Source organism: Falco naumanni, chromosome 3 (assembly GCF_017639655.2).
Source record: "Falco naumanni isolate bFalNau1 chromosome 3, bFalNau1.pat, whole genome shotgun sequence".
Lineage (NCBI taxonomy): Eukaryota > Metazoa > Chordata > Aves > Falconiformes > Falconidae > Falco > Falco naumanni.
In genome coordinates, this window is record NC_054056.1 from 10,182,815 (window position 1) to 10,209,216 (window position 26,402).

General features: G+C 37.3%; 1 protein-coding gene across 7 annotated transcripts in view; it reads left to right on the forward strand.

Moving 5' to 3' along the window:
- VPS13D (vacuolar protein sorting 13 homolog D) overlaps positions 1-26,402 on the forward strand; it is a 107,461-nt gene that overhangs the window by 13,253 nt on the left and 67,806 nt on the right. For 4 of the 7 annotated variants that reach the window (XM_040586656.1, XM_040586660.1, XM_040586657.1 and 1 more), the window contains 23 exons: positions 404-574; positions 1,725-1,855; positions 2,758-2,890; positions 3,794-6,013; positions 6,375-6,526; positions 7,314-8,351; positions 9,270-9,360; positions 9,899-10,025; positions 10,930-11,110; positions 12,118-12,300; positions 14,948-15,167; positions 15,629-15,839; positions 15,972-16,143; positions 17,488-17,600; positions 18,105-18,314; positions 20,306-20,571; positions 20,747-20,880; positions 21,776-21,931; positions 22,541-22,766; positions 23,629-23,703; positions 24,425-24,631; positions 25,099-25,188; positions 26,185-26,325. In XM_040586656.1, coding sequence (XP_040442590.1) covers positions 404-574; positions 1,725-1,855; positions 2,758-2,890; positions 3,794-6,013; positions 6,375-6,526; positions 7,314-8,351; positions 9,270-9,360; positions 9,899-10,025; positions 10,930-11,110; positions 12,118-12,300; positions 14,948-15,167; positions 15,629-15,839; positions 15,972-16,143; positions 17,488-17,600; positions 18,105-18,314; positions 20,306-20,571; positions 20,747-20,880; positions 21,776-21,931; positions 22,541-22,766; positions 23,629-23,703; positions 24,425-24,631; positions 25,099-25,188; positions 26,185-26,325 — 6,648 coding nt within the window. The remainder of the gene's footprint in view (positions 1-403; positions 575-1,724; positions 1,856-2,757; positions 2,891-3,793; positions 6,014-6,374; positions 6,527-7,313; positions 8,352-9,269; positions 9,361-9,898; positions 10,026-10,929; positions 11,111-12,117; positions 12,301-14,947; positions 15,168-15,628; positions 15,840-15,971; positions 16,144-17,487; positions 17,601-18,104; positions 18,315-20,305; positions 20,572-20,746; positions 20,881-21,775; positions 21,932-22,540; positions 22,767-23,628; positions 23,704-24,424; positions 24,632-25,098; positions 25,189-26,184; positions 26,326-26,402) is intronic. The other 3 variants (XM_040586658.1, XM_040586661.1, XM_040586659.1) reach the window with 2 other exon arrangements.

A 26,402-nucleotide genomic window follows, 5' to 3' on the forward strand; every position in this document is an offset into this window, starting at 1 on the left:
CAGCGAAGGTAAAACCATAGAAGCTTTTCTTCAGATACAAGGGTGCGTTCAAGTTGACTTTAAAGAAAGCGAGTAAGAAAAAAAAGAGTTTCAGGAGAAGGGGAGTTGCATTTCCTCTTTGTCTTTGTTTAAAAAAAGAAAAAAATTGTTAGGAGTTCAGCATTAGGGCCCCAGTTCTGAAAATGTTTTTGTATATACAGACATGTTGAATTCTGTTGGTTGTAGAAGCTGATCATATTACTTGCTTCTCTGTCACCGAAGAATATTCGGACAGGTACTGCTTTCCTAGTAGTACCAATGAAAAATTAGTTATTAAATTCTTTGGGTTTTTTTTTTTTGCTTTTGTTCATTTGTTTTGGGTTTTTTTACAACTGCTTTATGTAACTCATTTTTTTAAACTCAGTTGCAGATCCTGATGCCCCAGTGTTTGAGATGCTTTATGAAAGAAATCCAATTCACAGCAATTTTGAAAGGCGCCTGGAAGTCAGTACCAGACCTCTAAATATTATTTACAATCCACAAGCCATTAAGAAAGTAGCTGACTTCTTCTACAAGGGAAGGGTTCATACCTCAGGTTAACTTTTCATGTGTTTTTTTCGGTGGGGTGTGGGTTTCAGTAATATTATATCTTTCCTTATCTTTGATTTTTATTTATTTTCATTCTTAGAAATATAAAGCACTAATCAAAGAATCTCCACTTTAAATTCAAATTAAGCAGTACTCTGCTCATTCTCTTGGTGGGGAGGTTGTTGTTTATTATTTGGTTTTTTCTGTTAATTGAATCGGCGATTTTGCTTGGGCAGACTCCTGAAACTTTTACTTAAAAATTGCAAGTTGCTGCACAGTGGATGTCCATGCTGCCAAAATTAAAATGCATAAAGAGGGCTGTTTCTGTAATCTCTTGTGGAAATTAGTGGAGAACAGGTTTTTGGAGAGGACAGTGAAAAGCAGAGTATTTTCTGTAGTAACAGTACATGGAAATTGTGTTCTGATTCCTGTTGTATCTCTTGTGTTGGTTAAATTAAGTCTGACCTTTGTTACAGCTGCTTGGGGTACCTTGATTTTTAGATCTTGAACATACTGGCTCCTTAAGCTTCTAAGGACAGCAAGACTTAGGAGTCTTAGTACGTGAACCTGTTAAAATTGTAGTGACTGCCTTTGCAGTTTTAGTTGTTGAAGGTCAGTTTCTGAGGGGATAAGAGGTGAGAATAAGGAACATTAAAATGTTCTTAAAGTACCAATTATTTTTCTGTTGGTTTTGGCAAATACCAAAAGACTTAAGTTACCTAGCCTAAAGGTGTGGCTGATACTTAACCTTTTCTTAGAAGATCAGAATATTCCATAAATGTTAGAGGTAAAGTTTAAAACAAACCAACCAAACAAGAAAAGACTGCCTACACATGCCACAAACTTCTAGCATTTAGTCACAATTTCCTCCCTTGCCTTACTTACCACCCTTTCTGTCTCCCTCAGATTTAGTGACTGAGGCTGAAGGTCTGTCACAACCAGAAAAAGATTTGGGAAGTGGTTTGTTTTGTGCTTAGATGCTTCGTTTTTTCTGTTAAGCAGTCTGGTGTATAGGTACAGCCAATGGCTTTCAATTGCTGTGTTATCAGGTCTATATTTTACTGCTAAAATTTAAAATAGATTCTCTCTTTTTTCTCTTTCTCCCCCCTAACAGATGAACAAAATTATATCTAGTCAGTTTTCTATCTCTTGTGCAGGTTTCGGATATCAATCCGAGTTAGAGGCAAGAGTGGCTGAAGCTGCCAGAAGACAGTACAACAAGCTGAAAATGCAGACAAAAGCTGAAATCAGGCAAACTATTGATCGTTTGCTAGTAGGGGACTTCATTGTAAGTTTTTGCCCTCAAAATATTTATGTAGGCTTTCTAGCCATATGTTTTACGACTTGAAGCTCTAAAGAATGGTGGGGTTTTTTGGTTCATTTATGTAGTGTTCTTTTTAAGAAAGTGAGGAATTTTACATGTGGTATTGTAGTATTCCTTTTGCTGTCAGAGTTCCATTTTTGTGGTGCAGACCTGCTGTGATTGATGGCAGAATAGTATTTTTCTGTTCTTGACCCCATTACTGAGATGACTTTGTGTCAACTTGTTGGCTTCAGTGTGCGTTGGAGCTGTGTTATGTCAAACTTACTAAATTTGTGTGGAACTTATTTAAAGCTTATTTTCTAAATTAAAACATTGTTCTACCTTTGTTTTTTGCTCATTCTTTAGTCTTCAAGTAGTATTAGTGTAGGTATCAGTATCGTAATCCCTAGCTTTGGAGTTAGCTATATTGATGCAAGACGGTTTATATTCTTTTCATTAAAATGAAAAAGTTCATTGTTCTGAAAAAAGTAAGTTTGATGTTTGATAAAGCAGTCTAGTGCCTGTTGTATTTGTGGATAGCCTTGACAAGGATCTTGCTGATCCAGTGTCACGTAAAAGGTAGATGCCTTCTCTTAGCTCTGCAGGTTGTTTCGCTCTCCTCAGTTTAGAGATGGGGAGTCCCTCTGCAGAGGGTTCATTGCATCTGCCTTAGCAGGGGGTGTTCCCCTACTGAGAATGTCTCTTCAGTGATAGTAATGGGAGTCTGTGGTGTAACAAGCCATCAGACTGGTATGGCTGAAGTTTGTGAAAGTTAGCTCTTCAGGTGAAAAAAAGTGGCTGTCTAGACTGATTTGTTTGACATGGCTTTTTTTTGTATGTGAGGGGAAACTATTTCTTATGGGCTATTACATCTTCTTAACTTCCAGGAAAACAGCAAAAGCTGGACTGTGTGCCTTGATATTTCTGCGCCTCAGGTGATCTTTCCTGATGATTTCAAATTTGTAGATCCCGTCTTAGTTGTTGTAGATCTGGGAAGAATATTACTTACCAATTCTCAAGGTATGATCTAGTGTTGCTGCAGCTTTGCTTGTCTCCACCTTTTCCCTGAAATTGCTTTTTCTGTGTAGAAAGTAGCGATGTCTTAAGGTTATTGCCCCTATACATGCATAGAGTTTCACATAACAATTCTGCTGTTATAAACATATTTTTAATTAAGATGGAGATACAGTTTTAAAATACTGTCTTGGAATAATTTAGTCTCTTCTAGCACCATCTCATCTCTGTAAAGTTTTAATAGCTTCTTTTTTAGTAAATTCTGTCTTAACAGTAAACTAGAAAAAGAGCACAAATTGTTTATACAAGATTGATATGTATTTCCCTGTGAAACTGAGGCATTGGCCTGTTTAAAGTAGCTTGGGCTTTAAAAAAAGAAAAAGGTAAAGAGGTATGGGAAAGTTTTGGAGGGTGTTCCAGCTTTGTAAGGTAGAAAAAATAATTTTTTTACAATAATAAAATGAAAGTTAGTATTAGGCAATTAAGTTAATTGGGTAAAAGCTTCTGATAATAAATATATTGTAGCTGAGTAGCTATTACCTTTCATTTGGTTTTGAGGATTGAAGGAATTGCGAAGGCAGAGTAATGCTTTTTTTTTTTTTTTAACAACTTGATTAAAAGTAAATCTTGTAGTAATATTAAGTGGGTTGAAAAATGAGACAACAGTGTCTATTGATACTATAATACATTGTCACTGACATCTGCATGTGTGTAAAAGAAGTGTAGTAGATTGCCTGTTGAGAGAAAAAAAGTGTCAGTGGAAGGAGAAAAGGACAGAACTGGATATGCTTTGTGTTTAAGAAAAACCTGCAACTTCAGAGAGGGTGATCAGGTAATGATGGGAAACATCCAAGGAGGGAGGCGAATACTTTGTATTTGTGTGTTTACAGTTATTTTTTTAATCCACAGAAGAATCTAAAAGGAGTGCAGATACTTTTTCTTCAGAAGTCAATGAATTGAGTGATGAGGAATATAAAACACCCCTCGCAACTCCTCCGAATACTCCACCACCAGAAACTAACACTAATAGCGGCCTAAAAATGTCTGAATTAACCGGAGTAGAAATAAGTGAAGAGCAGCTACAAGCACACTTAATGAGTAAAAAAATGTATGAGAGATACACACTTTCATTTATGGACCTTCAGATCATGGTGGGCCGAGTGAAAGACAACTGGAAACATGTTCAGGATAGTGATGTGGGTCCAACTCATGTGGTAGAAAAATTCAACGTTCACCTGCAGTTGGAGCGCAGACTGATATACACGTCTGACCCAAAATACCCAGGAGCGGTCTTGTCTGGCAGTCTGCCAGACTTGAAAATTCATATCAACGAAGACAAAATCTCAGCTCTGAAGAACTGTTGCACACAGCTGAGTACATCTGAAACCAAGTCTTCTGATGCCCTGCATTTGGGGAAGGACAAGATTTTTGCAGAGGTAGACCAGCTTGGCAGTTTGCATGATTCTGTGATGAATCTAACACAGAGTGTTGTAATGCTAGAGCAACATACCAGGGAAGTTCTTGTTGAATCTCAGCTGCTTTTGGCTGAATTCAAAGTAAACTGTATGCAGTTGGGTGTTGAAAGTAATGGGCGATACATCTCTGTGCTCAAGGTTTTTGGCACCAATGCCCATTTTGTGAAAAGGCCGTATGATGCAGAAGTGTCCTTGACTGTTCATGGCCTGTTGCTGGTTGATACTATGCAAACATACGGAACAGATTTTGATCTTTTGATGGCTTCTCATAAGAATCTGAGTTTTGACGTGCCAACAGGAAGTCTTCGAGACAGCAGGGCTCAGTCCCCAGTTTATGGACCGTATGATGCACGCCCCATTGATGCAGCTAGTTTGGCAGAGAGATGCACTACAGCCTCAAACACCTCATCTGGTAACAATGGGAAAGATCAAGAATCCCTGATAAAATTAGAGTATCAGTTTGTGAGTGCAGAATGCCCGTCAATGAATTTGGATAGTAGTCTGCAGGTGATCTCTGTACAGGTGAACAACCTGGATATCATCCTTAATCCAGAGACTATTGTTGAACTGATTGGGTTTCTCCAGAAATCCTTCCCAAAGGAGAAAGAAGAGTCTAGTCCTCAGCCTTTAATAACTGACTTGGAAAGAGACTGGAGGGAACAGGAAACCTTCCAGTCTACTTACGTACAGAATACAGAGGTAGCAGTTGATATTCACTGGTTAAATATACTCCTTCTCAGGACAGTTGGCATGACAAATGGAGAAAAATATGGCAGAAAAATTGCAACAGCCAGCATTGGTGGCACCAAAGTCAATGTCTCCATGTGCAGTAAATTTGATGTAAATGGCTCTCTCGGATGCCTTCACCTTACGGACCTCACACAAGATAGTGTTAAGAACCAGTATGTTGTCAGCATAGGGAATACAGTAAGGTATGAAAATCTCATTGGTGATGTAGGTTATTTTGAATCTTTGTTCTTTAGGCTTGATGACGAAAATAGCCTTCCAGATGCTTTAAGTTTCACTTTAACAGAAAAGTCAAAAGAGGAATGTTCTCTCAACCTCAAAATGGCCTCCTTACACTACAACCACTCTCCTAAATTTTTGAAAGAGCTAACTTTGTCAATGGATGAATTGGAAGAGAATTTCCGCAGCATGCTGAAAAGTGCAGCTTCAAAAGTTACTACAGTCTTGGCAACTAAAACTGCTGAATACAGTGAAATGGTTTCCTTGTTTGATACAACACCGCGATCAAGAGATGTTGCCAATTTAGAAGATAATGAAGGCTGTGCCTATGGATCACAACCTCTCAAAACTGATACCATTAAGCTTATATTAAATGTAAACATTGAATCGCCAATTGTCTCAATACCCCGAAAGCCTGGTAGCTCTGAACTGCTTGTAGGTCATCTAGGACAAATATCTATTCAGAATTTTGTACCAGGAGAAGATGAATCTACAAGTGATAGACTGCAAGTTGAAATTAAAGATATTAAAATGTATTCTTTAAATAGCAGTCAATTTACAAGCAAGAAGGAGCCTGCAACTGAAATACCTCGTGGGCATTCTTCTTCAGGTCCTGCCAGTATTAATAGCCAGGAAGAATCCCATTTTACTCGTCATGACTTCTTTGAATCGTTACATAAAGGCCATGGTATGTCAATCAGAGGACTCAAATTATTTTATTATAAGTAGTAAATGGTACTAAAAATGTATATTAACCATAGGTCTGATTGTGTACTCTGTGTCACCCATCCTTCTGAAATGTACTGCTCAATTTGAATTACATTGGACAAGTTAATGTTATTTATATTCATTTTTAGTCTCCTAAGCAAAAGCTGAAAAGTGCCTTTCATGCAGAAATTTAACAAAACATAGTCCTATATACTTACTTCGGCATTGCTAAGAGAGTCTGAGCAAGTTGAATAGATACTGTGTTATCTATGCTGTGCAGTCTTTATAGGATAATCAGTTCACTTTTATAATGTTGTTTTAATTTAATTTTCTCTTAACAGCTTTCCACATTCTGAATAACACCACCATCCAGTTTAAATTGGAAAAGATACCACTAGAGAGAGAGTTGGATTTAACTTTTCCCCTGAGTAATGAAGACTTTGGAATATCAAGCGTTATGAAGATTGAAGGGAAATTTGTGAACCCTCTTCAGGTATAGTAATGTAGTATTTCCACTATCAATATAAAAGTGTTTCCCTGCGTGGAAGATCAGTATTTTTCAGGCAAGAATCTTCAAGTTTAACATGTTGGTAGTTTAGAAACCAGATCTGTATACATGTGATTAGAAGAGACAATCTTAAGTCATAATAACAATGACCAACATTTAATCTTGGTTTGGGGCATTTTAGACATTTTTATGGTTTAGTCTAACTTTCACTTACCCTGAACAACTATCAACAGAAAGAAAAATAAATGTGTCACTGTCCAGGTGCCACCGTTCAAATACATTTGTTTGCAGTTCTAGTAGAAACTAAGAATTAAAGTGCCATTATCTTGAAAAAAAATCTCTGCAGGAGCAGAGATTTTAAGTAGAGGAAGCAAATTTCTATGGAGACAAGCAATGATGGCCAAGTAGAATGTTTTTTCCATATATTACTGTTTACTCTCAGGATGGTAAATTAAGGCTAGTTTCTATGGTGAATTATTTTTAACTAACTTTGGGTGGGTGCTTTTTGCCTAGGGATACAAGGTATCCTATTCTAGGGTCCTGTGCTGTATGTTTCCAGATTGTGTCACCTTGCAGAGCTAGTACAAAGGATTATTCTGCTTCAGCTTTGCAGTAAACCTTGTTCTGCTTTATTTTTTACTTGTGGACAAACTTAAAATGTGTCTGTTTTGAAGTTCCAGAGTCTTTCCACTTGTGAGTTTTAAAATACGTACTGATTTTATTAATATAGAGATATCTAACATGATGATTGTTTCTTTTTTCTACATGGTAGGTGGTGTTAGCAAAACATGTGTATGAACAAGTCCTTCAGACTCTGGATAATTTAATTTACAGTGAAGACTTGAACAAATTTCCAGCCACTTCTGTATCTTCAACTTGCCATAGTTCTCCTTCAGCATCACTTCATAGTACAGGCACAGAATTGTCAAGTGAACGGAAAGAAAATGGCTTGTTCAGCCATTCTAGTTTTAATTCTGCTCCAAACAAGTCACTGGCTATCAGCAGATCTGCAAAATCTTTTACTCAGATTCAAGCAAACTTTCACATCTCAGAGCTCCAGGTTCAGTTAAGTGGTGATCTTACACTTGGTGCACAGGGCCTTGTCAGCCTCAAGTTTCAGGATTTTGATGTTGAGTTTGCTAAAGATCATCCTCAGACTTTGTCTATTCAGATTGCCTTGCGTTCTCTGCTAATGGAAGATCTTCTGGAAAAAAACCCAGACTCAATGTATAAGAATCTCATGGTGTCCCATGGAGCACCCAAGCCTTCCAGTTTAGCACATAAGGAGTACCTTTCACAGTCTTGTCCCTCTGTATCCAATATAGAATATCCAGATATGCCACGTTCCCTACCTTCCCATATGGAAGAAGCAACGAATGTCTTTCAGCTATACCAAAGACCAGTTTGTGCCTCTCGTAAGAAGCAAAAAGATGATGCTGACTCTGAGTATCCTCTGACTCCACCTCCTTCTCCAACAGCAGACAGATCCAAGTTGCCCTGTGGAAAAAGTAACTTTGATGATTCATTAGTTCATATCAATATATTTCTAGTGGATAGGAAGCATCCTGAATTTTCTTCTCACTATAACAAAATTAACCGTAGTGTAGATGTTGATTTTAATTGTCTAGATGTCTTAATAACTTTGCAAACTTGGGTAGTGATACTGGATTTCTTTGGGATTGGATCCACTGCTGATAACCATGCTATGAAGCTGCAACCTGAAGATACTCAGCAGACAATCAAATCAGAAATAAATACCTTGTCGGCTTCTCAAGCGCAAGAGCCTGTAAACACTAAGCTGGATCTGAAGGTATACTTGAGATGCAAAATAGTAACTGGATTGTCTCTCATAAAATGTCTGGTTTATAGAAACTTAAGGTGACATTTAAATCAGATGTTTTATATTCTAGGGGAGAATGTGCATAGATTCAGAAACAGTAGATTTTTTTTAAAAAGTACAGAAGTCACAGAAAAGCAAAACGCTTGCAGAGCACTTGGCTCCCTCACTCTGGGACCCTCCTTAGACACATGTGCCACTTTAAGGGACGCTGAGGTAGAATGCTCTGTGTTCATCCCAGGGAGCTGTCACGGGTAGAGTTTGACACACCTTCCCAGCCCCATCCAGTATGCCTGAGAGTCTGAGGAAAGTGTACGTCTTATGGACAGTGATTTACTTTCCTGGGATAACACAGGACACAGACTAAATGTCTGTGATCTCTTAAATTATAAGGTTGCTTTAATATGAAAGACCTGACGTGCTGAAATTGGCACTGTGCTGTTCTGGATACTAGGGAATTAATTTTCTTTTTTTAAAGTATATGCTCTTCTAAGTATGTAAACATAAATATAGAAACATGTATTTTTTTAAAAAAAATCTTTGTGTGTGTTTATATCTAAAAAAGTATGTATAGTTTTTGCCCAGAGGTTCTGCAGTCTAACTTAAAAATAACAAGTCTTGAAAAGAGAGAGGGGCGAAGGTAACAGTGCTTGGATTTTTGTGTGACCTGATCATTTGATCATTCTAAGTTGCTTGGAAGACCCATTAATGTGCAAACAAAGACTTTAAAAGGTTGCTTTCTTCCACAATCTGTGGAAGTTGCTGTCTCCCAATCAGATAATTCTTGTTAGCCATTTATGTTACACTGCAAATGTCTTGAAAAAAACTTAAGATGTTCTGGCTGTGAATTCATATTGTTTAATACCAATCTGTTCCATTTTGTTTGACCAGGTCCATTCTTTATCATTAGTCCTGAATAAGACAACTAGTGAGCTTGCTAAGGCCAGCGTGTCAAAACTTGCAGCTCACTTGGAAGTGATTGGTGAGTAGATTGGCAGGCTGAGGTTGTATGCAGTGTAAAGTAAAAGGAGGTGTGCCCTTTGTGCTTTGAAATGTTTTATTTTGGTGCTCATTGCAGGTTTTGTGTGTTTGTTTCCTGGGCCAGGTGCACGTTCTCTTCCCAATACTTCGTCATCTGTTTTTTCAGACTTGAGTATAAATCCTTGCATCCCTCCCAGTTGTCAAACCCTTCATCGCTTTAGCTTAGATTTACTAGGTTTTTAATACTTCACAGAACGATAGTGTATATTGCTCTTTTAGAGAAATAAAAAAGAGTTGTATTTAAGTTTTCACAAATCACATTGGTGTGATCACATGATGTGTGTAAACCATAGTTATGTTTGGGTTATTACAATCTCTGTAGCAGAAAGATGTGGTTTTCTTTCAGCCTGAGGTTTAATGTTTAATTGAGCGTGACGTATTGAATTACTTGTAACAAGTTTATCCCACTAGTAGAAACTTCAGGATTTTAGTAACTTATCTTTGTTTACGGATCCTAATTGTCGTCTTTTGTTTTGCAGAGGGAGATTTAGCCCTGCAAGGAAGTATTGGAAGTCTGTCCTTAAGTGATCTTACAGCTCATGGAGAATTTTACAGAGAACGTTTCACTACAAGTGGTGAAGAAGCACTCATTTTCCAAGTCTATAAGTATGAATTTTACCTTCTTGTTACTCTATACTAGCACCATTAACTCTCCCCACTCCCCTCAAAGAAAACAAACAAACAAAAAAAAACCAACCAAACCCCAAACCCCCAAACTCACAACTGTCAGGTCTGCATGATTATGCTTTGGATGCTTGTGACTTAAATGAGACTTTGAACATTTTCAGTCATAAACTTATAATTATGATTTTTTACTTCTTTGTCCTGCAATGTACATGGCTTATCAGGAAGAGTAGTTTTTTATTTCCCTCTAAAGTTGTTCTTGAAAGTATTTAGGTGATGGTTTGTTCTGAGATAAAATAGTAGTGGTTTTTTAAAAGTTGGAAGTTTTCAACTGGTGAAATGGATTCACCGTTACTCCTTGGTTTTGGAATTAAGGGTTTACTTTTGTCATTGTGTACTCTTGAAGTTCTGCTTTGTGTAAAGCAACAGTTCTTACCCTGTGATATTTCATGGTTTTCCACCCCGTCCTCCACCCAGTAGAATTAATTGGGTTAGAAATTGTCAAAGTAATGTTACGGAATTAATTTCAAATGTAACAGCACGCTGATTCAGAGTTTAATCTACATATTATCATGCAGTCGAGTACTTACCAAGCCACTGTTCAGATGTACATCACCACAGGTGTAGCTGTTAGATGGAGAGATCAGAGGTACCTTCCAAATGGAGAATTTTACTGTTTGCTTGATTAAAACTCAGTAGCACTTAAATATACGTAATTCAGAAATACTTAGTATAAAACCAGTTTTTCATATCTATAATTGAAATACTTATAATTATATACTGTGAACATCAGTGAAATCCTCTGTATTAAATGAAAAAAAATGAATAGCACTATTTGTAAAATGTAGCAAAGAGAGCTGAATTTTACTTTCAACCTTTATCATAGATACGGGAGGCCAGATCCATTGCTGCAGAGGGAGTGTGATATGCGTGTCACCCTACGGATGGCATCTGTTCAGTATGTGCATACTCAGCGTTTCCAGGCAGAGGTGGTATCTTTCATCCAGCATTTTACTCAACTTCAGGACGTCTTGGGGCGGCAGAGAGCAGCAATTGAAGGACAGACAGTATGTCTGGGTTTTTTCTGTTCTTCCCTAGCCTATTTTTGGAAGTTGAAATGCAGTATAAAATTTATGTTAATGCATCAACTCAGTGAGTTGAAAAGATGGGAGGTTTTAGAGTTCTGATCTTAGTGAAGATTGCTCATATTCATCTTGTAGTTAAAAATCCTTATTTGGAACCATCCTGCTATTTGAAAGTGTAGAATACCAAATTTGCACGTTACATAAAATTTTGGCACCTGGATCCTGCAGTATGCACCGATACAGGTGTTCTCTTAATGTTGTGGTCCTGGACAAAAAGGGCTCAAGATCTTATCTTGCCTTTTTCTCTGCTGTTACCAGGTAGTTATAATGCCTGAATAAGGAGATCCAGGCGAGGAGTCCTTCTGTTCTACTGAGGTGTATGTCCTTGATTTGGTAGACTGAGAAAATCAGCTGCTGGAGTTCTGCACGATACAGTATATAAATAATCATGACAGTCATGGCCTATTTTGTCCAAAACCTAATGTGGGAATGATTAATATAGTTAATAGTAATAGTCTTGTTTAAGAAGTTGTGTCTCATAATTGGAAGAAAGACAGTTAATGCTTGCATATATTGAGATGCTTCACTGTACATCAGTTAGGAAGTTTGAATGTGATTTTGAAGCATTGTTCTAAATGACAGATTTTTTCCTTTTCTAAGTAATTTTTCTTAAGTAATCTTTGTGAGCTGAGTAGGGTCTGTTATGCCTCTTAGTTCAGTGGTGACAGTATGCTTCTACTCCTTATTGCCACACCTGTTGCACAGGTGTGTGCTGTTTGCGTCATAATCCTTTTTTAACTAGCTTTTGTTCTCTGCCTAAAACAGGAGTTTGAGGTTTGGTTTGGTTTTTTTGGTATAAAATTTTATCACATCTTAATTTTGTAAATCAAGGAGTAGTATTCCTGAATGTAGTACTAATCAGCGTGAAATAATCTTCTGCTTCCTGTATTTTTGAATTGTTTTTTTAAATGAATTTTTGCTTTTCCTAGGTAAGAGATAAAGCACAGCGAGCTTCCCGTGTTCTTCTTGATATTGAGGCTGGTGCTCCTGTTCTGCTCATACCTGAAAGCTCAAAGTCTAACAGTCTTATTGTAGCTAATCTTGGAAAACTGAAAGTCAAGAACAGATTTCTGTTTGCGGGTATGCCGGGTACTTTTTCATTAAAGAACAAGGTAAGAACATTACTTCTTCATTTAGCAACTTGTGTTTTTTCTGGTTCTTGTGCATTTTATTTAGATACCAAAATAGTAAATGATTCTTACATTTTACTTTATATATACACTTTGTACTACTAGTAGTGAAACAGTCCGTGCTGTTGTGCTGGGTAATCAGGTTCTGGCCTGCTGCTGATTGTGCCCAGCTGCTCCCTTCTGTGCCTGCACCTGGGCTTGCTTTCTGAGACCTTCTGGGCAGAGGGCAGACTGTTCTGTGGAACTTGCTAGAACTGGCCTTGGTAGGCAGCAGGTCCCAGCTGGGTGTGCATCTGAATGTGGGAGCGTAACGGGCTTTTAGCCAGCTCTGTTGGGTAGCTCCTGCAGCTCTTGACCCAACAATGCTTCAGCAGTGTAAGTACCAGAAGGTAGAGATCTGTGTTGGCTAAGACGTGCTGGAACACACTGGAGAACAGAATTGGGTTTAACTTACATTTTTTTTCATGCTCTTAATGAAACTGAGTGTATGTAGTTGCTTTCATTAGGTGAAACATAATGAAAGGTTTCTAGTGAATGCTTGAACCTAAGGCTAGGTGCAGGACAGGTAATAGTTGGTGTTGCTGTTGAGAGATGCAGCCAGAAAATTTGGGGTGAGGAAGATCCATCTTGGATGGCTGTCTCTGTCTCACCTATGCAACAGAATGGGTAGCCCTTCTGGGAACCCTCTAGTCCCAGTTTAAAGTGGGGCAGAAATCAGGTGGGCTAAATCGCTGCAGCAGTTTGATGGCGTGTCTGATACCTCCATCTGATGTATACATACCGGTGTCCTTACTGTAAGGACATACGGGACCATAGTATTGAATTGTCTTCTGTAGTCTAGTGTGCTGACATACTTAAAGGTTTGTAAGTGGTAGATGCCTAAATTAATGTTAGAAGTTAAAAGAAAGGATGTGTGCATAGTAATTTTATTTCTACTTAAACATGGTGTGTTACGTAGCACTATAGAAATTTAAGGGTTTGACATGCAATCAAGTGGGTTTTGAGTTTGGGTTGGGTTTTTTTTTCATTTTTTTCTTTGTTCTATGCTTATTTTTGAGGATCGGATTTTACAAGGCAATACATACAAGGATCCAGTTTTATTTGAGGTATTTCACATCTTTATAGTAGTGTTCAGGTGCTCCTAATTTTTTTTTTTTCAAATGAAGTTTTCTTGTGGAATTCAGTGCTTTAAAAGTTACTTTATACGTTAAAAATGATGTTTCTGTTCTAAAGACTTTGCTGAATTCTGTAAGAATTGGATTTAAATTTGTTGTGGTGTGCTCTTTATGCATGTCTAGGAGCTATTTGGGTTTATTGCATAAATTCATAGATTTGTAGATGGTGTGATGATTTTTCTATGCATGTATTTTTCAGTGTTGTCTTTACAGTTTAAATTTACACGTTAATGTCTTCAGATGTTTAATTTTATATCCTTAATCATGGTTGAAGTGAATTTTCCCAATGAATAATACTTTAAAACTATGTAAGGCAAGTAAGATTAATGATTAAAATCAGAAAGGAAGGTTTATGGGTGAGGATTGTATGGTGACATCAGAAGCTGGATACAGAAAGAAGTTGGGAAATGACAGTAGCGATATGGCAGTCATGGGTCAGGTGAGCAACCCCAGAGTAAGGGGCGAGTGGATCACTAAAGACAGATCATGGAATCATTTAGGTTGGAAGGGGCTACTTGAAGATCATCTAGTTCTCACCCCTGGTGATTGTTACCTGCTGGGGTGTGTGAAGCTGAGTAGAATTGAAACATGGGGTTAATACAGACTAAATGAACCCTGAAATTGGCCTCAGAATATAAAGGTATTGTGTAAAACCATTCCACCATGGTTTTGGGAGAATAAATTCCTAATGTTGATGTGACTATTTTACTAGTGAACTGTACCCTTCACAGGTTTTTGATGCTGGATAAGCTCATAAGATTTCCCCTGGATATGTGGTGGTGGGGAAAGGTCTAAAATATGTATCAATGTAAATAAACTTTTTCTCTTTTCACCTGTGGGGACTTCAGCAGTAAGGGTAGGGATTTTTTTCTGTCTTAAACTTAGCTACTGCACAAAAAGTTTTGGACACATTTCGGTATGACGACTGAAGTATTTAAAACACATAAAATAATTTCATGTATAGAAGTGTTTGTTCCCATATTCTAATAAAATATTAAGTTACTGACATAATCTTGCAGAAATAATGGCATATGTTGTTTTCATCATCTGAAGGTGTTCTGAAAAACAAATTTAAATATTTATCAGTCTTTATTCTACAGAAATGCTTGATATCTTGACAGTATTACCCCTCTATTATGTATTAATTTCATTTACGGGGTTTTTTTTTGGTTTTGTGCAAAAACACTGGTTTTGAATTAATTTCCTGCTGAAAAGATTTCACAGCTTTTTTGAAAATGTTGCTGAAATAAACTTTTTTCAAAAGAAAAAGTTTTAATTTTCTGTTAAGTTTATAGGAAAAAAGTTTGACCATCTTTCAACAGTAAAAGATCCTGGCATTCAAATAAAATATTTTGTTTTCTGACAGGAATTTGTTGCAGATTGAACTCTGGTGTATTGGTTCCTTAGAACTTAAATTAAAAATCTATTATTAATTACAAAATTACTTTAATTAGCAGGATTCAGTTCAATTTTCATCTCCTTTGGGAACCCCAAAACATAGCATGAAGAAAACAAGTACTGATGAATCAAAAGCAGTGATGGAAGGATTGTTCATGAAAAAATCATCAGGGACAAACGTTTCTAGGCTGAAGAACGAGCCCGTGCTGAGTACATTGAGTAAGCAACAAGGGCAACAACTAAAGCTACCTGTTGTACCAAACCCTGACAGCCCAGGTATGTGGTAAACAGTAGAAACACCATATAGAGAGAGCTCTTCTTTTTCCTTGTAAAATAATACAGTGCAGTTTTGCTTATATCTTCTGTGAAACTGGAAAAAGTAAGGCTTGCTGAGTCTAAAGATTGTAGATGTAAAAGAAATGGCTTCCTAGTTTCAGGGTTGCTTTTTGCAGCTTGAAGGATCAGGGAATTGTAGTTCAGTTCTGGAAGAGCAATGCTGCAGTCTGGCCATGTTTTGAGATGCATATTGCAGATGTATGGGGACTGTAGTTGGACTTGTAAATAAAAGTTTAAATTTACCTGTGAATGAGTTTGGTGTCTGGAAGTTATGATATTGATGAGTGTGAATAATAATAAAAAAAATTATATCAGAATAACTTCCAGGAGAAAAATTATTTTTAAAGTTGCATTATACAGATTGTATTTTTCTTCATGTGTTATCTCCTGTGCACTTGCAGAGGATCACATCTGCCTCTTAGACTGCATTGTGGTTGATCTGCAGGACATGGACATATTTGCTGCGGAAAGATACCAGAGAGAGTATTCAAAGGCCATGGAAGATACTAGCATGGACTTGAGCTTTCCATCCTACTTCGTGAGGCAGACAGGAGGAAGCCTATTAACAGAACCTTTCAGACTGAAGTTACAAGTAGAGAGAAACTTAGACAAGTAAGTTTAAATAGGATTGCTTTTTGCTGTCATCCTAAACCCAGTGTTTTAGATGCCGTTCGTTGTATCTTAGAGGTATTGCCTGCTCTTTTGTAGCACCTTGAAATACTGAGGTTTCTTTCTTTGTTGTAGAGAGCTAAGTCATGCAGTTGCAGACATATCAATACATGGCAATCTGTCATCAGTCCATTGCACTCTGGATTTGAGCAAGTATAAGCTGATACGTGGACTGCTGGAGAACAACCTTGGGGAGCCTATAGAAGAGTTCATGCGGCCTTACGATTTACAGGATCCAAGAATTCATGTAAGAGGAGCTATATGCAGTTAAATTCTGTCTTGACATGTCTGGGCGTTTGCTGATTAGGCTAAATTTCTGTTATTTTCTTGTAGTTTACCAATTGGAATGATGAATTTAAAAAAAATTTTAAAAAATCACATAGATGAACAGCAAAGGAACCTTTTTGTCACACCTGTGAACTCTGGTTTATTATTCTCGGCAATACAGTTGCCCTTCCAGGTGTGGCTTGCTCTTGTGATTGCTGCATGTTTCTGAGGTTCTAGTCTTTAGAGGAGATGGTGTGACAAAACAGCCTAATTGTTAGTCCGTTTTAGGTCTGCCAAAATATATTGGTGGGGAAAAAAGTTAACAGATCTATGAGAACTGTACTTTCCCACCCCCCGCTCCCCCCAAAGTATTTAAGCTGAGCTGCTGTTGCAGTATATTATTAGGACATTAACAAGCTTAAGATTTTTTCATCTGAATGGAGCTTTTTGGAGCAACTTGAAGGTTATCCTGTAATCATGTTTGAGGTGATGATTCCTTTTGCATGGTGTCTATGACATACCTAAAGACTTACGAGATTGTGGAATGTGTATTACATATTAAAAGCCCTCATTTTGTCCTATAAATCTGCAAGAACAAGTTCAGTAATAAAAGCTTTACAGCAGAGCTTAGGCCTTTTTGTTTGTTGAGCAAATATTGCCTGTTTGGCTGTTGTCAAATAGTACCTTTTCAGGAAGAGTGTGGGCAGCACCTGGAAATAATCAATACTTACCCTTACCACTGGGAAGGGAAGTTGTTGAACAACCTGTTTCCTCTTGATCTTGTGGGTCTTCTAAGCATTGTCTGTGTCGCATGGCTGTAATCTTTGCTTAATAAGCAAATATGTGAACACAGCAGGGGGAAAAGTTGCTAGGAAGCAGCTAGGATTCTCTTTAAGAGAGGGAAGACTGGGTAAAGTTCTGCTAATACAAGTATGCTCTTCATGTCAAGCTTTTCACTTAAAACATCTTAAAAAAAAAGTTTTAGAAACGACAAATCTGATTTAATAATAGAAGGTACCCGAAACACTTCGAAAGAATTGTTGGCTGTTTGTTTTTCTTGGGGGGGAGGGGATGATGACAGCAACATTTTGTTTAAGAACAAAGAAGCTATAGAACAGTGGTTTGAAAATGGATTAATAGACATTTTTCAAGTTGAAGGCTACGTACTGTGAAATGTAACGCTTCCCCAGCAACAGTTAATGAAACTCTTTGAAAGAGAAAGACACGACAACTGTTTGCATTTGTCTAAAATAACAATATTTAGTTCAGGAATGAAAGTTAAACGGATGCGTTTAAAAAGAATGTTGGTGTTTTCTACTTTCAGACAGTTTTGAGTGGAGAAGTGTATACTTCTATGTTGTTCCTCATTGACATGGTTAATGTGAGTCTGGAACTGATGGATCCAAAAGGAAAAGATGGGTGTAGCTCTTTAGCCAGGTATGAATTTTCTTTTGTTAGTGAATATCTTATCCTAAATACTCCGCTCGTCTGAGCGGTTGTAGAACAGGAGTTAGCATAATACATGAAAATATGATTTAATAATGCAATGAAGTAGAATTTCTTAATTAGAGTCTGAATTGAGAGTGTCAGTTGATCTGAAAGATGAAAGATACTGTTCAAAAGAATACTGTCTGTGTCTTTCAAGTTGTCCTTGAAATCACAGTTCGGTAATCAGTTGACTTGCCCAAGACAAATGGTATTCTAACTAAGAAGATGTTGAGAGGTAATCTTAAAAAACAGATTTCTGCTATGTTGTGTTTGTGTTTTTTGTTGTTTGTTTTTTTTTTAATCCAGAAGGTTCTGTATCAGTGGAAAGTATTACACAGAGTATAGATCTACTTTCTGTCTCTGTGACATGAGATGTCATTATTGTTGTTTTAAGAAATACATCAGCAGTATACCATGCATATTTTAAAAATAAGTTGCATTTTATTCTCCTAGGTTTGATTTTAAGAAATCCAAGTTGCTTTTTGAGAGCTCTTCAAATGGAACAAAGTCAGTAAATTTGGTTTCTCATTCCATGATGGCATTTGACACACGTTATGCCGGACAGAAGTCTACTGCAGGCACGCCGAATGTGTTCAATTGCATCTTTCAGTCATCAAAGAATACTAGCAGTCCAGGAGCAATCCAGATTGAATTGCACTTCAGGTTGGAAATTCTGGGATTTATTTGTTTTGTTTGTTTTTAATAATTACATATTTGATCAGGTTTGTCTCCCTTTTAACACAGCTGTTATTAATGTAGATAAACTTGCTGGCATTGTATTTAAATATGAAGACTTTTTGGGGTGGTCAGTGGTACCTGATAGTTGTTAATTAACTGCAGGTTGTTGGATTTATTTTTTTTTTTCTCCTCATTCCAATAAAATTTAGGTTTGAATGTGTAATGAGTTGGATGAAGTTCTGGCCTCTTAAAATCAGTTAGATAAGTCTGGCCTGTCACTTGTGTGTTTGCATAAACACATGTTATAGAATTTTTGATACATGTTGTGTAAAAGCTGTTTTCCAGTAGGTGTCACACTTGCCTTTCTGGGAGAATCACATCAATGCAGAAATGGCTCCTCTTTCAAAAAAAAAGTCTCTGCATTCTCTTCTGTATTCTGTCCTGCCCCGTTTGTTTTTCCTTATCCAGATCCCTTGCAGTGCTTAAAGGCATCGCAGTGGATGACTGTTTTGTTCTAATTTAATACTGAGAATGGGACTATGAAGTATAATGCCAGTATTTACCTGGATCAGCATGGTGTTTTGTTGAAGATGTTAACTAAAGAAGAAAAGGGTGAAATGAGATGACTAGAGATGTTGCTTTCACTTTTGTTCAGGCACACTAACCAAACTCAGCTTGCTAACTCTTACAAGTACGATACCTTCTGAAGCAGTTGCAGCAGTAATGTAGAAAAAATCTGTGGACTTTTTTAGTCCAGTAGTAAACCTTGAAGGCCTTTGTAAAAACAACCAAACAAACTTGAGACAACTGAGAGGAATTTGTTGTAAAGATGTGGATAATGTGTGGTGATTTTAATGGTACTATAATGAGTTTGTGTTCAGAAAGACACCAAGATTTTGATTTGAATAAAACAAGAATGCCATGGGATTTACCAAATAACCCCAAACCAAGCAACCAAATGGTGACTGTTGAGGCAGTAGCTGCCTGGATTGAGGGTTAGTTTGCACAGCGTAGCCTAATCTGGTTTATGAGTGGTAGTTTCAGGAATTTTCTTCCCAACTGTTGTGCTTTTAAATTTTAGCCACATGAGCATGTGTTACGTTTTTACTGGTGAGAGCATCCTTGGCACTAGATGTAAGCTTTTGCAGAGCTCAATGATAGTGTTACACTGGCTCGTGCCTTTTGGAAATATCCTGGCGAGCCAGGGAGGGTGAAAGGCTTTTGCTATTGGAAGCAGTGCAGGCAGGCTGCTTCTCACAAAGGAATTACAGTTCTTCAGAGATTTTATAGTTCAGAATGTGTTGGATATAAAATTGTTTCATGGTATTTAAGTACTTAGATTATTTTCCAGTTAGCATGACCAAATATAATTGGTATTCCAGATCATGAAGCCAAACACTTTTATCCCCTCTAGCCAGATACTCAAAACGTGATGCTAGAAGTTCAGTAAGGCTAGCATTTTTTCTGAATGACAAAGAAGCTTCCTGTGCTGCAAAATGCTGTCAGGGCGTGAGAGGAAACACATTGTACGTCTAATCTTTTAGAGGGATATGGAGCCAGATCTAAGTTTCACACGCAGTACGTTAGGTTTGATACTGAACAGATGTATAATAATAATAAAAAGATCCATTTTAAAATTTGAGACTTTGCAAATTAATGTCAATAATATGAATATATCAAAGGAGCTTTTATAAGTTCATTTCTTGGTACATAGTTTTTCAGTTCATCTTTTGTATCATTACAGCTTAGAATTCATGTGGTTAAGATCCATTGGGTTTCTGTGGGTACAGCAACTTGATGAACTTCAATCTGTTTTAAAATAGATACGCATTTTAAAGGCTAGACACTCTGTAAACGAAGTGTATCCCTAAAAAGTTCCATATAGTTCTTACTCGCTTGATACTGATATTTTTCGGCATAATTTTGAATATATGCAAGATCTAAAATTCATACGTGTTCTTCTGTCTTCTTAAAAGGTCTACTAAGGATTCCTCCAGTTTCACAGTTGTTCTGAACAATCTTCGTGTATTTCTAATATTTGACTGGTTGTTACTTGTTCATGACTTCTTATATACTCCTGGAGATACCAAAAAGCAGGAAAGTCATGTTTCTTCCCGGCAGAGAACTTACAGCAGTGAAACAACTGTAGTTCCAAAAGCAGTGAAAAGTGGAGTAGTTACAAAACGTTCATCGCTACCTGTCTGTACAGAAAAACAACTGGAAGTTAAGGTTAATGTGACAGGTATGTGTTCTTTTCTAGTGCTTTTTTTAGGAACTTTTCTGATTAAAAGCTGTGTGCTAGTGGAAAACCATGTCCATTAAAGGATGGACAATCAAAAACCTGCTACAAATGCTGAAACCACCTTAATGGTATTTCCAAGCACTCTGTTTATTATTTGTCATTTTGTTTTGTTAAGGAACTGAATTTGTGGTCGTTGAAGACATGTCATGTTTCGATACCAATGCAATTATTTTGAAGGGGACCACTGTTCTCACTTACAAGCCCAAGCTGTTAGATCGTCCTTTCTCTGGTAGTTTGTTTGGCATTGAGGTAAGAAGAACTAAGTTTTGCTTTTGTAAAACATACAAAATTAGCAGAGCTTGTAAAGATACTTTACTGTAAATGTATTTACAATAGGCGTAGTCCACAATGAAGTTTGGTAGTTTGTCATCAAATGCTCTCATTCTACACCAGTTTTAAGAATAGTTTTATATTGTTTCTGTTAAGACATTGAAACCCTTGACTATAATCTCAAAATATTGCTAGTTACTAATTGGCTTCCAGCCATAAGCAGGTAAATTAATTGAAAGCTGAGGAGTGACTGGGTAGACAGAAGCCGACATAGTCAGCAAAGGCCTGCAAGCTGTAATCATAACCGACTTGAAGTGAACAAGCAGTATGGTGCCATTGGAATATGCAAGTAGGCGTGTTTTGCAAGTAGGAGTTTTGGGTGTGCAAAGTGATCCTTGCATCTTTGCCGGTGCTGCGGCCCGTCTTGGGGAACCAGAGCAGAAGAAGCTCTGAGCAATTGACAGGAGAGCGACAAGAGCACTCAGAATTGAGGGTTGCGTTGAGATACTGGGAAAGTTTAAAAACTTGCTCAGAAGAAGAGGCTGTGCAGAGATGTGGTAAATTTTAAGTGGTTATTGTAGACCAACGAATAAAGCGTTTTCCATATCTGTGACAGAAGGAGTAGTGGAGCTAAACTTAATGGTGAAGGGAATATTTGGTTACACATCAGACTCTTTAGCTGGCCACTGGAATAAATTGTCTGGAAAGATTTTGGACTCTGCTGTCTTAAAACTTACGATGGAATAGACTACAGAGAATGGTTAGTTCATGGCTATAGTTCATGTTTTGTGATACAACTGGTCTTTGATTTTGAGGTTTATGCCAGGCCTGTTCTTTCAGTTCCTAATTTTTTAAAACTATTTGTAATTTTTAGGTTTTTTCATGCCGGTTAGGAAATGAACAAGAGACGGCACTGTCAATTATCGATCCAGTACAAATTCAGATGGAACTCATTGGGAATGCTTCCTACCCAAGTGGTTCAGGACTGCTGGATGCTTTCAATAGTGAGGATTTTCCTCCTATTCTAGAGGTAATGTTAAAGGCATGAATAAAACTGTAGGCAATAGAGAGTATGATCTAGCACACGGTTTTTTTATGCTCAAGGATTCAATAGAATGCTTCCAAATGCATTAAAAAAAAAAAAAAAAAAAAAGAGTAAGATAAATTTTTCCTGAAGTGGAAAAGGCAAAGAAACAAGCATGCAGAAAATGCTCTTAGTGGTAACGGAGGAGTGGTTTCTGGGATGTGTTACAGATATTAGTAGTGGGGAAAAAAGTGGGCTGGTAATGTAGACACATTAGATGCTAATACCTGAAAGAAAAAGGTTTATTTTCTGTATCTCATTGTTAGTGTTTGTTAGAGGGGAGATCTGTTCAGGGACTTCTATTTACCATTATACCAAAGGAAAACTGCCCCTACCCCTGCCCCCGATACATGCTTTTAATGCTTTTGGTTGTTAATAAATAATGACAAGTTGGTTACAAGTTTACTGGAGCTTTAAAACAGTATTTTAAACAGTCATCAGATTTTAATATTAAATCTTGTCTTCCTTTGGGAAAAGCTTTGTTAATATCCAAAGTATACAGGAAAAATAAGTAGAAAACAGTAACTGAATCTTATTTTTCATTTTTTTATTTAGATTCAGTTGCAAGCACTTGATATAAGACTGTCCTACAATGATGTTCAACTGTTCTTGGCAATTGCGAAGTCAATTCCTCAACAGACCAGTGCAGCTATGCCTGACCCAGCTGTATCGATTGCTGAAAATACTGCTAGTCCTTCCAGTTTAGCCCTGGTGACTGAGGCGTCCTCCTTGCCACATGAAAACAGAGAAATATCCAAACGTGTGTTGGATCCTGTTCTTGGTATGTTTTTAACTGTTGGAGTGAAGCCAGATTTTAGATCTAAAGGAGATTTCTGGAACGTGAAACTTGACTATGTGCTTAAGACAAAAGATGTTGATATCTTCATGATGTAAAACCCTTCATTGATTCGAATTACCTGACAAAAGCATTTTACTGATGATACTATTTTAAAAAAAAAGTAGATTGTGGGTTGGGTTTTTTTTTCTGCTTGTAGTATGACAGTGGGTTGTTTTATAGTAAGTTTTATTTAGTGTCACTTGTCATTGTAAATCATCATGATGGAGTACTTCTTAGGTAGCAAACTTAAGTGATAGTGAAATGGAAGCCATTATAATTACTAGTTGCCTCTTCATGTTTAGCAATCTTCTGGTTTGGTGATGTTGCTTTTTTGTAAAGTAAAAATTGTGTGTGGTTGGAACCACTGCCTGACAATAGCAAGGAACTACACACTGGTGAAAAAGGCTTTCTTCTGCTCTGCTGCGCTTGACAGCCATGTAGGGAGTTCCAAATAAATGGGTAATTGTGTTCTGAATGAAGGTTTGGTTTACAAAAAAATTTCTGAAATTCAGGGAGTACATTGGCTTCCCATAGGAGAATATAAATAGCCCATATGTTGTAGAGTGTAAACATGAGTTGGGGATTTGGTTTTCAGGCTTTTCTTTTTTTTTCTTTTTTCTTTTTTTTTTTTTTTTTCTTTTCTTTCTTTTTTTTTTTTGTAAAAGAAGTGGTGAATTATATGCTTTTTCTACAGTGGTGATCTTAAACAAACCCCTGTTTTTCATGCAGATATGTTTTGATTTTAGAAATGAAAAGAAGTAGATAACTGTCAAGGATTTGTGATTGGTTAACTGTTCAATTACAGAGGTACAGCTGGCTCGCCTCCAGGAGCTGGGATTCAGTATGGAAGATTGTCGTAAAGCTCTTCTGATCTGCCAAGGTAACCTCAAATATTCTGAGCTGGCCTTGCAGATTGTTCCCATTGCCTAACTTGCAATTAAGTAAAAACTTTCAGGCTGTAAGGTAGCTGATGCAGAAGCATTATTTCCTTCTTTTCTTTACTTTGGCTCTGTGTTGGCACGTAATCTTAAGCATTCTAATTTTTCTGTTCTACTACTGTGTACAACTTGCTGCCCCCCAAGATTATTCTTGCTTTTGGGGATGTTGTATGTGGGGTGTTGGAGTGTATTTTTGTTTGGGGCTTTGGGCTATTTAGTTTGTTGGGTTTTTTTTCTTTTGTGATATACCTATTTCTTGCCATTGTCTATCTCTTTCTCTTTAGAGCACGTATTTTCATCTCTCCCTTTTTGAATCATGCTTCTGCATGCAGTACGTGAAAAGAAGATGCTTTCACACAAGTGGTTCTTTAGCACTGTCATGTTTCTGACCTTTCTTAAGGCATTGATAGTATTAGATACAGATTTATATTGTATTGCCACTTGGTTTGAAAACTTCAAAACATATTTCTTATTCTTAGAAAATACCAATTATTTATAATCTTTTCATATTCATGTTATTAAATAGAACACATTCAAGGTACTGTTGGTGTTTTGCTGCACTTCTTGAGAGAGGGAATTAGTTTGCTTCCATATGTTGTTTAAGTAAGTACATTTCCTTGAGAAAGTAGGTGATGATTGATTGACCATTTGGTTTTATCTAAGGTGACTTAAAAAAGGCAGCGAGTTGGTTATTTAAGAATGCTGAACCTGTGAAATCAGTTTCCCTGACCTCTTCTGCTCGAGATAGCCAGGGGATTGTGCCTTTTCAGTTCATCTCTGGAGTGGAAATAAAAGCAGAAAGTATATGCATTTGCTTTATTGATGACTGCATGGACTGTGACGTTCCCCTTGCTGAGTTAACCTTTTCACGTGAGTATTTTGTTTTGCTGAGTTGCGTAAAACTGCTGTCACTTACTTGTGTGTTCAGCGCCATGCTCTGGTTTCTTAGGACTTGTGAAATTTCAACGGACAGTGTTGTGGTGGTGGTTGTTGTTGTAGAGGGTTTGGGTTTTTTGGGTTGATGATTTTTTTTCTTCAATTTTTGTTTGTTTGAAGTTTTGGTTTTAAGATTATAGTCTTTGTAGGGTTACGTTTCTGTTTTCCCCTTTATACATCACATAACAAGTGGAGTCTGTCCTGAGCAGAACCCAAGGGAGGCTCCATAGGCATGGCTGTCTATAAATGCTATTTGAAGAGTATTATGATATGCTTTTTGTACCATTTCAGTTTAAAAGACAATACAAAACCTTCTGTTGCTTGCTTAACAGTTCAAAAAATCTGGAAAGTTGATTGGTTTGCATTAGTATAGCATTCACTTCCCCCCCCCCCCCCCCTAGGCTTGAATTTTCTCCAACATTTGAGAGCCAACCCTGAAGGCTACGCTGATTTTACCCTCTCTGGAGATTACTACAATCGTGAGCTTTCAGGTGAGATACTGGGGGGTGTAGGTTGTTTTTCTTTGTTTAAGTTTAAGAAAAAAGCCTTGGCTACTACAGTAGGCTGGAATTCACCAGATTTGAAATACATATAAGGGAAGGTGACAGACAGGATGACTGTTGGGGTGTGTGAGAACGTGTGATCCTAGACAAGATATTCTAACTTGATATCAGATGGAGGGACATGGAAAGTAGAGACATTACGGATATGAAAGTTGCACTGAAATTTTCAAATGTAACGGCATGAAAAGGTTACATAACTATCTGTGCCTGTATTCACTTCTCTTTTTTTAGTATTTAATTGCTTTGATGCATGCAGTTTGTTGTTTCAGGAAGGAAAAGCACATGAGGGCAGGTGTTTAGGCTGAGGAGAACAGATTAAGAAAGACAACCATCATTTATGTTTTCATATATAAAAAAGCAAGTTATGCCTCAATACAGGTCAGACACTGACAAAAGAAATGATCTATTTCTGTGTTTTCTCTGAATTTAGAAGCTAAATTTTCTGTTACAAAATTGGTGACACAAACTTAGAAATTTTCTGTCAATAAAAAGGTAGGGTTTTTTTTTTTAAATAAGAATACATAGGGTGTTTTTTTAAAATAGCTTTTAGACCTATGTCTTTTGTGATAATAGTAGGCCAACATACATATAATTGTGTGAAAATAATTTTCAAAACTGTTTCAGAGAAATTAGTTCCAGCTAACTTCATTGTGAAGCTGTAATTGCCTTCTAATGCTTTCCTCGGAGTAAGATATTTCTGCAGGACCATACATACAGTATGCACTGGTTCAGATGGAGGGGCTGGAACAACTTTGTATTAGCTAGTGAATTAAATCTGTGGGCTTACAAGTTCATTTTGAACACAGACTGGAAGCAAAGGACCTCATTATTAAAGCTGTATTATTAAATTCTTAGGTATGTAAACAGCATTCCAATGTGGCCTTCAAATCTGTAATCCATGTGACGTTTTCTGTTTGTTCTCAGGCTGGGAGCCGTTTATTGAGCCGTGGTCGTGTTCAGTTTCTTGGCAGCAACAAGCTTCGAGCCGCCTCCACCCTTCCCGACTGAAGCTGGAAGTGAAGGCTAAACGTCGTTTGGATATAAACATCACCTCTGTCTTCCTAGGTATGTAGGAGTATTCCCTGAGAGCACCACTACACGGTCTGACTTTCACTGTACTGAAAATGACAGACTTCTCTAAT